The sequence below is a fragment of the Pongo pygmaeus genome, chromosome 13, assembly GCF_028885625.2.
Source record: "Pongo pygmaeus isolate AG05252 chromosome 13, NHGRI_mPonPyg2-v2.0_pri, whole genome shotgun sequence".
NCBI lineage: Eukaryota > Metazoa > Chordata > Mammalia > Primates > Hominidae > Pongo > Pongo pygmaeus.
The window spans coordinates 126,622,178-126,635,218 of record NC_072386.2 but is presented as its reverse complement, the minus strand read 5'-3'; the positions used below and the strand labels follow the sequence as shown (position 1 = coordinate 126,635,218).

Sequence of the window (13,041 nt, the reverse complement as noted above, 5' to 3'; positions counted from 1 at the left end):
TCTTCATGCAGGCATCCTTCTCAGCCTTCCTTGGTGCTCACTGCCCCTTCAAAACCTCCCCTGGCCTCGGCAGCACCATTCTGGCCCCGCCCCGCTCTCTGTTCCCTTGTCCGTTTCTTTGGCTTCTCTCCCGACGTCTGTCCCGTGGGCTTGGTGTCCTCAGGTTGCCTTGACCAGCTTCTCCCACCGCACCCGGCTCTCACTGGATGACTCGTCCCCCTGGGCATCGATGGCTGTGTATATGTAGTGGGTTCCAAAGCACGTCTCCAGCAGGTCCCTTTACTCTTGCGCTTCCAGTCTCTACGCCTCTCCATTGGAAAGCTCCCCTTGGGTCCCACAGGCTCATCTTTCCTGTCCCCGACTGCCCTCCTCCTCCACACTACTGGTTTCCTGTATTAGGAAAAGGGACTGTCCTGCTCCAGGCTGGCAGGAATTATAAGCTTGGTGTTTTTGTCGTACTGCATCAGGCACAGGCCTGCTGCTCACGCCTCCTGGGCAGTGGTGCCCCTTCCCGGGGCTGCTTGCCTGTGTCAGCCTCCATTGTCTCTCCTGGCGGTGACCACAGCAGCCTCCTGGGTCCACGCTCATTCTCCACTCTTGTTTACAGGGAGCTCTAGCAGATGGGATCTCCTCGTCCTCTGGCTTGTCTGACCCCCTTACTTGACGTGGTCTCGTTCCATTCCTTGTGTGCCTGCCTAAGCCTGTCTCGCTCTGCTGACAGATCCCACAGGGTCCAGTTCCTCCTAGCACAGGCATGCACGAGAGCCTGGTGACTTAGTGAATGAAACATCCAGTTTGCCTCTTCTGTGCAATTCTGAACTGCTGTCATTTGCTAAAATTCTCTTAACGGGGTCATTTTCATGTTTTCCTCGCTGTCTCCTACCAACCCCCCTACTGGCTGCTTCCTTCCCTAAGAAACTTCTCCATCTGCACATCCCACTGCCCCACTCCTCAGTGCGAGACTGGTGTCTCCTGCACCCCAGTCCCCCAGCACTCATCCTGTGTGACACCCTCCACATTGCGTGGAAATTACCTGTTGACTTTTCAGTTGTCTTACGAGGCTCAGCCTGAGAACAGTGACTTTGTCTCTTCCTGTTTGACTCCCTGGCATTTTTGTACATTTTCTGGCTCACATGGGTACTCAATAATTGTCGAATGAATGTGTATTAATTCTAACAGTCTTACTGGTTTGTAGAAAAAACAACAAGAAACTACTAGAAATACATTGAAGGCATTACAAAGTTTTTTTTTTTTTTTTTTAAGGAGGTATTGATATTGATAGAACGTTAAACGTTCTAGAACTGTGCACATCCAGCTCTCGCAGGAGTTGCCTTCACTGAAGCCGGTTACTCATGGACAAGTTCAGTGTCTGAAGGCAGAACTGCCACGGCGGGGCCGTGGAGGAGTGTGGCCACTGTCACCCAGTTGGGGGTCTGGCCAGGGTCTTCCTTAGGTCGGATGGGAAGGAGTAACATACAGTTAGGAGGGCTTCGCCACAGTCTGAAGCTTGTATCTTTAGTAAGTGCGTCATTTTCCTTTAACTCTCATTTTCCTGCATCTGAAATTTATGTGAATTAGTTGTGTTATGCATATTCACATATGATTCAAAAAGGTGATTTATATGAGTCACTTTATATTGATTAATTTTAAAAGTGGGTCACCCTATGGCAAACGTTTCTACCTGGTAGATTGTAAAAGAGAAACTTAAATCAGAGCCATGGTTGCTTTTTCCAGTCTGGCCAGGTTTCTGCATCTGTGGGGTAGGCTCTGCCATTCTCCCTGGGGCTCACCCTGCTTCCATCTAATGCCAGCCCTCCACTTACGTGCCTGTCCCGTCTCCCACTCTGCACAGAGCTGTCACTCTGAGGGGTCCCCCAGGGCCTTTCTCCTCAGCTGTGCCAGTTTCTGCTCTCCTAGGGGGACTGCATCACAGTTGTCTTAAGTGGGAGGAGAGGGTGGCTTGGACCAGGCCGGTTAGGCTCGAGGTGCCCCCAGACATCTACGTGGAGATGTCAGATAGGCATTTCAGGGAAGTGGTCAGGGCCAGAAATGTACATTTGGGGATGACTGTGTGTCTGTGGTATTTCTAGCCATGAGACTGAATTAGGTCATTAGGGAGGAGTGAGATAGGAAGTGCCCCTTCCAATATTTGGAGAAATGAGGGGCAGCTGGTCTAGGAGATGGGGATGGAGCAGGCAGCGAGATGGGAGGACAGAGGCCAGGTACCCCGAAAGGAGAAAGGCAGCTTCCTCCGAGAGCCCTGACTAGGTGGGCTGCTGGTGTGGTCAGTTGAATAAGAGGAAGGCTGAGAGTGGCTGTCGCATCTTTCCCCACAGCCGATGTGAACTGCTGCAAACGTTGTCAGGTTATGGGATCCCTCGCTCAGTGCCCTCCCCTGACTTCCCTCCACGGCCCATGGGTGCACACTCCACAGGCCACCTGTCTGTCCCTGGCCACCTTGCTCTTGTTTCCTGGGACGTCTCACTCCGGCGTGTGCGGGGTGGCTCTGTGCTCACCTCTGCAGGTCAGCTTTCCTTGAGCAGTTCGTAAGGACAGCAGAAGTCTTCCCGCTGTGCTTGGCATTGGGGCCTGTTCCTTGTGTTACTGCTGTGCTCTGTTGTATTTCAAAAGTTCCGATGATTTCTGATTAGGGGGCTCCTCGATGTGGTCAGCAAGTATAGGATTTGAGTCTGTTGACGTCCACTAAGCCAGCCTTCCATAGCTGGAGCCCTGGCTGCCCCTGGGTTGCCGTGGTGACCTAATCATTGTGTACAGCGGTGCTTAAAACAAAAATGCTGTGTAAACGGTGACTGCTGCCGCTTAGAAATAAACCAGGTGTGAGGTGCTCAGATTGTGGGGAAATGACCAGACTCCACAGGACCATAATGAAGTGACTCAGGGCTCAGGATAATAGTGAAGGAAGCCAGAAGAGATGGCAGCAGAGAGAGAAGAGGGGTGCTGTGGGGAACCATCACCACAGCTGGTTCTTCCCCTGGGGAAGAGCTTAGGAGAGCTTGGCTCGGAGCACAAGACAGGTTTGTTAGTGTCCCCGTGAACGTCTCTAGTGTTACCGGTTGTCTGAACACTAGGAGTCAGTGGGGTTTCTTCATGAGCTGTTCTGTGGAGATGGTAGTCCTTTCTAAACTCTGTGGAGATGGGAGTGTCTGCACCTCCTAGCAGAGTGTTGGGCTCGGGACACATTAAAGACCTGGGGGTCACATGTTTCCCAAATGTATCTGACTGCAGGTATCCCTTGTCCTCCGTCTTTAGTGGGACAGCCATTGACGTCTTGTGAGACAGTGTGAGGGGCATAGCGGCAGGGCTAGAAAAGTGGGTGAGGCCAGCTGTGACACATTTGGTGTCCTGTGTGTATGCTGCTCCTGTGCTGTTTGTGTGGGAGGTGGCGTATGTTGCAGCCGGAAGTATACAGTAGGCTCTCTGGATCAGATTGTGTGGGTTCAGCCTGGTCTCTGCCTCCTGTGGCCTTGAGCAGGTCACTTACTTTCTGTGTGCCTCAGTTTCTCATTTGTAATGTGCAGATGGTAGTCCTCATTTGAGGGAACTGCAGTGGCAAGATTAAGTAGCATGGTTCATGTCAAGAGTTTGATGCTGCCTGGTCCGAAAATGGATAAAGGCTGATTGCTGCTGCTGCTGTGTCGTCATGGTTACAGTGGCACCGCGCCTGCCTGGCTCCCTCTTCTGTAAAGACCAAGGGTGTTCAGCCTCTGTTATCACTTCCGATTTTCATGTCAGAAAGAGGATGCTGGGCTCCCTCCCCGGGCTGATGCCGGCTGTGCCCACATGCTGTCTCCACTGGTGTCACCAGGCACTACATGGTCCTAGCCTATGCTGGTTTCCCCTCAGCCTCATTAACACCCTCAGGGCTCCCATGTCTACCTTCTTACTGCTGTTAAGTTAGGACAGTCGTCCTTTGAGGTCACAGTGGCGGAGGTCACGAGATGATTTCAGTTGTCTGTGTTCACAGAGTAGTCTGAGATGCTACAGTTAGTTGCCTTTGTAAGTACAGAAGACAGTAGAATTATTGAAAAGCCTAGAGCCTTTTCATGTTGTTAGTTGCTCATTTAATCAATCAATCAATTATTTTTTTGAGACTTGGTCTCCCTGTGTTGCCCAGGCTGGAGTACAGTGGCACAGTCATAGTTCACTGCAGCCTTGAACTCCTTCCCTTGGGTCTTGTGTGTGGCACTCACCTGGTCATCCCCTCCCTGTCTTAGATAACATCCCTGAGGACCTGAGAGACCCTTTCTACGTTGACCAGTATGAGCAGGAGCACATTAAGCCGCCTGTTATCAAGCTTCTCCTGTCCAGCGAGCTGTACTGCCGTGTCTGCAGCCTCATCCTGAAAGGGGACCAGGTGGCCGCCTTACAGGGACACCAGTCTGTCATCCAGGCCCTGTCCCGGAAAGGGATCTATGTGATGGAGAGTGATGACACCCCCGTGACAGAGTCCGACCTCAGTCGCGCACCCATAAAAATGGTGAGTGGTCTGCGGTGGCCGCCCCCAGGGGCCATCCTCTGGAGCCGTGGGCTCTCATGTGGCGCACCTGGTGCTTGGATGGTGTGAACGCGGTGTGCAGCGAGGTGGTGGAGATCCGTGCTTTTGCACACTGGCGTTCCTTAGGAAACTGCATATCTTTTAAAGCACATGACTGTTGTGGAGAATGGGGAAAAGAGAGCTTTCATTGAGCTCTTTTTCTCATTGGGAATGCTCTGTGAATGCTGAGATTGGAGTGAGGCCTGTTAATAAAAATACTTGAGGCAGACTTTTTACAGATGAGAAATGTAATTGTTGCACCCATTCTGTTAGGTTGTTTCATGCATACTTTGTGCTAAAGTAACTCAGTCTGTCTTTTTCTCCTCCAAGTATCCCACCCCCATCTTTCTCTGAAGGCTTGCTACTGGTGTGCCTTTTCCAGAGCATTCTGGGTCAGGGCCATTCTCGGTGCCTCTTGCACTGCCTTTGTTTGGTTGCTCCCATGGCGTTCCCGGTGAGACTGCGGGTGCCATGCAGTGGGTGAAGAGAGTGTTACTCGTGTCATATGAGGAAGCTGCACTAAAGCGTGGTGCAGCTGTAGCAGGTAGAGCTCTAGACTAGGAGCCAGAGCCCTTTGGTGGGCAGTTGGCCTGGGGCAGGTCTCCTGTCTGCCTTCCCACAACCACGACGTGGGAGTTGTACCACCTTTCCTGGGAGTCCCATAGGGCTGTTGAGGAAATAAGAAATGACAGTGTGAGACAGTGCACTGTGGGCCACAGGGCTGGCCGGCCGGCCTGTCTGCCTGAGAACAGACTCCTGGTTCCTAACGGTCTTGAGGCTTGGTCAGAAATGCCAGGCTTGAAATAGTGATGGTGAGGGGGAGGCGGGTCTCAAATCTGAGTATCTCTTCAGACAGAAAGGGCAAGGGATGAAGAAATTAGGCCAGAATTCTGAGTATGAGCAGGTTCCCTGCATCAGAACCTGGTAAGAGGGGTGGGTTTGGGGGATTATAGCTGCTGCCTCTGCCCCTAGAGTGCCCACATGGCAATGGTGGATGCCCTGATGATGGCCTACACTGTGGAGATGATCAGCATCGAGAAGGTGGTGGCCAGTGTCAAGCGCTTCTCAACGTTCAGTGCCTCGAAAGAACTTCCGTACGACCTCGAGGATGCCATGGTGTTCTGGATCAACAAGGTGAGTGCCCTGCCTAGATGTGGCGTGTGACTCTGCTCCTGTGGCTGGTCTCCTTTTCACTTGAGAGCAGCACACTTTGTCACGCTGAGACCCAGCCCTTCATTTGGGACGAGTCATATTTTGTGTCCAGAAATGTGTCTGTTGTAGTTAAAAAGAAGCAAAGCAAGCAGGCGTTTCTCCCGCAGGCCGAGAGTAGAGGGTGATGAATTTATATCTGAAAACGCAGCACATGTCGGTGCTTTAAGTGCCTTAAAAAATTTTTTTTTTGAGACAGGGTCTCACTCTTTCCCCCAGGCTGGAGTACAGTGACACGATCATGGCTCACTGCAGCCTTGACCTCCCAGGCTCCAAGTGATCCTCCCGCCTCAGCCTCCTGAGTAGCTGGGATCACAGGCACGTGCTACTATGCTCAGCTAATTTATTTTTTATTTTTTTTTATTTTTAGTAGAGAAGGAGTCTCACTGTGTTGCCCAGGCTGGTCTCGAACTCCTGGGCTCAAACAGTCCTCCCTCCTTGACCTCCTAAAGTGCTGGGATTACAGGAATGAGCCACCGCACCTGGCCAGTGAATAATTTCTTTTTATTTTCGTAGTATGCACCTATATGCAGTAAAGGAGTTTATCAAAATGCCTTCAGAAGGCATTTTGATTATTAAGGAAAAAAAATGGCATTTTCCCAAATGCTATTTTCTCCTTTTACATTTAGAAGCTCATAGTGTAATTTTAAATACAATATATGTAAAGAATGTTTACTTTTAGTAGTGTCTAATTATAAGGTTACCTTACCAGAGCCTTTGGTTAGTAAGCATCCTGATATGCAAAAAGGTGTTTAAGTTTGCACATTAACACAGCAAAGGAACTAGAAGGTTGTGTGGCCCCATGTGAGGCTGTATTAGTGGGCCTGAATAAGAGGCTCACGCAGGATGGTTCTGGAGTTACTGATGGTTAGCTTGCACATGCAGAGCCAGGCCGGTGCTCCATCTGCTGGCACCCTGGAAGGCCCCTTCGTCGCTGTGACAGGTGGGTCTTTGTCAGGAGTTGGCAGACGTTTGTGTTTTGACTTTTTCTAAGACAGTTGCCCTGCTCTTTAGCTGTTTTCCTACCCAAGCTTGGGGTTGGTGAACCAGGTGGATGGGCAGACTCCTTTCATTTCCTTATCCTGCGGTGAGGTAGGGACAGAAAGCCACAGGGTTTTCTAGGACTCAGTGGAGCCTCCGGGCCCTAGTTCAGATTTGGGTGCCAGCCAGTACCATCTCTGCCCCACTCTGCCTCTACCCATGAGGACGCCTCTTGGTGGCGAGCACCATGTCTTACTCATCCCTGGCTCTCACCTGATAGCGTGCATGTGGGAAGTGCTTGCAAGAATTCTGTGGAAAATGGTGTTCAGGCCTAGTTCACCTTTCCAGAGGAGCCTGAGCTTCGGGGACGCTCCTGTAATGCTAGCGGAAGCTTCCACTGATCAAAAGTCAAATTTTAGCTTTTCTTTAATATCTTTTATTGATTTTTTCCTCGTATTAGAAATGACGTAGTTATAGAAAATGTAGAAACTATGGATGAACAAAAAGAATAAAATGTAAATTACCCATAATCTTATCACCTATGAAAATGGTTAACATTTTGGTAAAAATTCTGATAGTTTTTCTTTATTTGTATGTGTTATATAGGCCTACAACACAGTGGGGAGCTTACTGTGCTTTCTGTCGTAAGCCACATTTCTACTTGGTACGGTACTGTGCAATGAGTTTCTGCCCATTGGCCAGATATCTGATGCCAGCCGTTCCAGTGACTCCCCTGTGGCCCTTCTGTGATCTGAGTGTTGCTGGAGGTCAAGTTGTCTCCTCTCCATCTGTGCAGTAGTCTCTGTCCAGCCACGATGATTTCCCTCAGGCCACGTTCCTGCGAGGGGAATGGTTGTTCATATTTAAGGACTTTTTTTTTTGTTTGCTTGTTTTTTTTTTGGCCAAATCTGATCCTAAAGATTCTAACATTTTCCTTTCTATTAGTTTGTGTAGGTGTCTTTTCCCATGTCTTCCCATATCTTGGGCATTATTAAAAATTACTTGCCCATTTGAAAGGTGAAAAATAGGGTCTTTTTCTATGGTAAAGACATAGAAAAACTTAATTCTGGGTAAAATTGCAGATTCTGGGTAAGAGCATCTGTCTCTTACCCTCCTTCTCTGGTGAATCACGTGTTTGTTATCTTTGCCCGTATTCTTTGGGCAGGAGGGGATGTTTCTTTTTCCCCTGCTTGGTCACGTTTCTCGTTTGCTGTGCATTTATAAGTGACTTTTCAGGCCATTGCTGGCCTCTGTGTTTCTGTGGACTTGGCAGATAAATAGAAGGTGGTCTCCTTGTAACCAGAGACATCATTTTCCTTCCACGCTATTCTCGTTTCTACCTCTGAATTTTAAAGAAATATGTTGTATTTCCGGCTCCTGACTCCTCATTTGTGGACATGATCTACTGAGGCAGGATTGTGACAAATGGCAATTACAGTGATTACGGTTTCCATGGCCCTCCACCCCCGCCTTCTCATTCCCCTGTGGTTGCATTGGCAGCTTTGGACACATTCACAGTCAGACTCGATGCTCCTGTGTCCAGGCACCCATTTTCACAGCTCATGTTCCTTTCCTTGTATTATGCTTTGTTTTTCCTGGAGTTAATACTTGGTTTAGTTTTCATGACCTTTTCTTTTTTCTCATGCATTATTTACATTTGTATTCAGTGTTTTCCATATTTTACTGTTTTCTTGCCATTTCCATATGAATGTAAGTTCCTTATGTTAGTGGTTTCTCCTTATGTGACTTTCTCCCGGGTGCAAGTCCTCAATGCAGGATGCGATGCCGGCTGAATGCTTCCAAAGCACCTTTTGCAGTGTGAATGCCCGGGTGTGTAGGAAGTGCGAGTTCCCCGAGCATCCTCTCTCATCCGCGCTGCGTTCCTAGGCCCTCTCCAGTGTGGGTTCTCAGATGCTTAACTGACTTCAAGCTGTGCCCCAAAGCTTTCACTATACAGGTGGGGTTTCTCCCCATTGGAAATTGCTGCATGTTTAATAAGCTTGGGGCTGTTGGTACGATTTCCATAAGGGTGAGTTTTTTCTCCAGCATCAATTCTTTGATGCATAAGGTCTGAATTCCCTTTGGGCATAGGTACCATGTTTCCAAGATGCCTGCTGTGCGCGGGTGCATTTGAGTGCAGATTTCAGCTTCTCACACCCACACCTGGGTAACTCCCTCCTTGGGTTTGGCTCTGTGTCATCCTCTGCAGCATCTGTGGGGGAATGGCCACGTTCTGAGTCTCTCCTCCTCTGTGGCATCCCTCTGGGACTCTGTCCTGCCCCTGCCTGCATGGTTGCTGCCCCAGCCACCTGCATGTCTGCCATCCTGGACTTTCCTCCCTTCACCTCTGCTCCAGGCCGCTCACCCGCCTCCTCCTGGCTGGAGTCCCTACCTGGGTACAGGAGCCTCCCTGCCGTCTGAGGAAAGGCTAATGCTGTGCATTTCTGTGACCATTTCTGAGACAGCTTCTGAAGGAGCCTTCCTCCACCTTTCCTGGTGATTGTGTAACTAGATGGAAGCGCTTTCCCCAGCTTGAGGGGGTTGCCCAGCTGTCTTCTCTCTTCCAGGCTGAGGAATCTGCTGCCATGCGGGTTCCCCATCCTGTGTGTGACCCGGATGACCTCACTCAGGATTTCCTCCTTCCCAGGTGCTCTGAAGTTTCACCATGAACCACCTTGCAGGGGCTCTTTTTATTTTTTATTGATGCCCAGCCAGTTGTTGTTGTCTCTTTCTCTCTCTCTCTCTCTTTTTTTTTTTTTTTTTGGGAGACAGAGTCTTGTTTTGTGGCCCAGGCTGGAGTGCAGTTGTGTCATTGTGCCTCACTGCAGCCTGACCTCCCAGGCTCAAGCAATTATCCCTCCCCAGCCTCCTGAGTAGCTGGGACTACAGGCATGCACCACTGTGCCTGGCTGATTAAAAAAAATTTTTTATTAGAGACGGGGTCTCGCTATATTGCCCAGGCTAGTTTTGAACTACTGGGCTCAAGGAATTCTCCTGCCTTGGCCTCCCAAAATGGTGGGATTACAGATGTGAGCCACCACTGCTGGCCTGTTTTTTGTCTTTTTTTTTTTTTTTTTAAGACAGCTCTACTGAGGTGTATTTTATATGAAGTCAGTGGATCTTTTTACTTGAGTTTTGATAAGCAGTCATTTGTTTAGCATTCACCACAATCAAGGTGATATTTCCATCACCCTAAACAAGCTCTTTCATGATCCTTTGCAGTTAATCCTCTACCCCAATGCAGGTAACTGCTCATCTGCCTTCTTCACTGTGGATTAGTTTTGCTTTTTTTTTAGGTTTTGATAAAAGTGAAGTTGTGTGGTGTGTGCTCTTCTTGTGTTTGGCTTCTTTCAGTGAACAAAGTGTTTCTGAGATTGACCTATGGCATTGCATCTGTCAGAAGTTCTGTTGGTGCTTGGTAGAGTTCTATCGTGTGCATATACCATGGTTCGTTTATCTGTCCACCTGTTGATGGACGCTTGGATTGTTTCCAGTTTTTGCCTATTTTGAATAAAGCTACTAGGGACATTTGCGTGCAGATATATTTTTATTTCTCTCTCTTTTTTTAGATGTAGTCTCACTCTGCCGCGCAGGCTAGAGGGTAGTGGCGAGGTCTCGACTCACTGCAACCTTAGCCTCCTGGGTTCAAGCGATTCTCTTGCCTCAGCCTCCCAAGTAGCTGAGAGTACAGGCGCCCGCCACCACACCTGGCTAATTTTTGTATTTTTAGTAGGGAAGGGGTTTCATCATGTTGGCCAGGCTAGTCTTGAACTCCTGACCTCAGATGATCCACTCATCTCGGCCTCCCAAAGTGCTGGGATTACAGGTGTCAGCTACTGTGCCCAGCAATATTTTTATTTCTTTGAGTAAAAATTTAGGAGTAGAATCGCTGGGTCATGTGATAAGTGTATATAACTTAATACAAGTATGTGTAAGTTCAGTCTTTAGAATAAACTGCCAAAATGTTTTCCAATGATTGTACCATTTAGAACTCCCACTAGCAAGATAGAATTCTGGTTGCTCTACACTTGTTACAGTCCGTCTTTTCTCTTTAGCCATTTGAGTGGATGTGTAACTGTCTCTCATTGTCGTTTTAATGTTTTCCTAATGGGTAAAGAGGCTTGTCTACATTCTTTTATGAGGTGCTTTTTCAAATATTTTGCCCAATTTTTAACTGGGTTGTCTTACCAAGTTGCAAGAGTTTTTAGAAATGTATGTATTTGGGAATCAAGGGCCTTGTCAGATGTATGTATCGTGAAGATCTTCTCCCAGGCCGGCCACCTTTTTGTTTTCTTAACAGTGTCTGTCAAAAAGCAAAGGTTGTCTGGGTGTGGTGGCTCACAACCTGTAATCACAGCACTATGGAAGGCCGAGGTGGGCAGATTGCCTGAGGTCAGGAGTTCAAGACCAGCTTGGCCAAAAGTGGTGAAACCCTGTCTCTACTGAAAATACAAAAATTAGTCAGGCGTGATGGCGGGCGCCTGTAATCCCAGCTACTCAGGAGGCTGAGGCAGGAGAATCACTTGAACCAGGGAGGCGGAGGTTGCAGTGAGCTGAGATCATGCCACTGCACTCTAGTCTGGGCGACAGAGCAAGACTATGTTTCAAAAAACAAGCAAAGGCTTTTAAAGTTTTCTTTGTAGCCCAGTTTATCAGTATTTCCTTTTATGGTTTGTCCTTTTGTGTCTTATAGAAGACATCTTTACCTACTCCAAGGTTGTGAGGAGTTTCTCCTATGTTTTCTTCTAGAAGTTTTTTTGTTTTAGCTCTTACATTTGCCTCTGTGACCCACTTTGAGTTCATTTTTATGAATGATGTGAGGGAAGGGTTGAGGTTCATTTTTTTCTTCATATAGATAGCGGTTCTGAAACCATTTATGGAAGAGATTTTCCTTTCCTTATTGAATTACTTTGACAGCTTTGTTGACAATCAGTAAACCACATATATGTGAGTCTGTTTCTGGATTCTATTCGATTCCACTATCTTTGTGTCTGGTTTATAGGAATACATGAAATTGGACAATGTTAAGTCTTCCAGCCATATCCTTTGTGTTAAAAAATAATTGTTTTCGGCCGGGCGTCGTGGCTCATGCCTATAATCTCAGCACTTTGGGAGGCTGAGGCGGGTGAGTCACTGGAGGTCAGGAGTTCGAGACCAGCCTGCCTAACATGGTGAAACCTCATCTCTACTTAAAATACAAAAAACTAGCCAGGCATGGTGGCGCATGCCTGTAATCCCAGCTGCTTGGGAGGCTGAGACAGGAGAATCTCTTGAACCTGGGAAGCAGAGGTTGCAGTGAGCTGAGATCATGCCACTGCACTGCAGCCTGGGCGACAAGAGTAAAACTCTGTGTCAAAAAAAAAAAAATTGTTTTCACTATTCTAGGTCCTTTGCATGCCTACCCTTAATTTTAGAATCAGCTTGTCAGCTTCTATAAGAATACTTTCTGGGATTTTGATTGGGAATGCATTGAAGCTAGATGAATTTTGGGAGAATTGATATGTTATTAATATTGCATATTCCAGCCCACAGACATGCTTATATCTCTCCATTTCTGTGTAGACTTAACAGCTTCACAGCTTCTCTCAGCCATGTTTTATGGTTTTTCAGGGTAACATTTTGTATATAGTTTAACTTTATTCTGTATCTTTTGTGTTTTGGATTCTATTATAAACGGTGTTCTCCTAATTTCATTTTCCAGTTGTTCGTTACTAGTCTGTAGAAACGTAATTAATAATTTGTATATTGACTTTATATTTTGTGACCTTGCTAAACTTATTTATTCTAGTGGCATTGAGAAAATTCCTTAAGATTTTCTATGTACAAGATCATGTTGTCTGTGTATAAAGTCATTTGTATTACTATTTAATATGTATACTCTTTTTTAATTATAAAGGTTGTTTTTTTTTTTTTTTGCCTTACTGCACTGTTTAGTACCTCAGATAGAATATTGAATAGAATTGGTGAAAGAAGACATTTTTGCTTGTACTTAATCTTAGGGAATAAACATTTACTGTGTTAACCGTTGAAATGATGAATGTTGGTTGTAATTTTTTTTCATAGATGCCCTTTATTAGGAGTTCCCTGCCCTGTGCTCCCCCTTTTTTTTTTTTTGAGACAGGGTCTCACCCTGTGGCCCAGGCTGGAGTACAAGTGGTACGATCATAGCTCATTGTAGCCTCATTCTCCTGGGCTCAAGCAATCCTTCTGCCTCAGCCTGCTGAATAGCTGGGACTACAGCACACAGCACCACGCCTGGCTAATTTAAAAAAAATTTTTGTAGAGGGGATTTTGCC

The 13,041-nt window shown here is 47.3% G+C and overlaps 1 protein-coding gene across 8 annotated transcripts in view; it reads left to right on the top strand.

The window, feature by feature from the left end:
• Nucleotides 1-13,041, top strand: part of CAMSAP1 (calmodulin regulated spectrin associated protein 1) — a 97,718-nt gene that overhangs the window by 20,468 nt on the left and 64,209 nt on the right. For 6 of the 8 annotated variants that reach the window (XM_054500570.2, XM_063650045.1, XM_054500569.2 and 3 more), the window contains 2 exons: nucleotides 4,236-4,498; nucleotides 5,528-5,689. The exons of 1 other annotated variant lie outside the window; for it this stretch is intronic. In XM_054500570.2, coding sequence (XP_054356545.1) covers nucleotides 4,236-4,498; nucleotides 5,528-5,689 — 425 coding nt within the window. Of the gene's footprint in view, nucleotides 1-4,235; nucleotides 4,499-5,527; nucleotides 5,690-13,041 lie in introns of those variants that run through there. One more of the 8 variants, XM_063650049.1, reaches the window with a different exon arrangement.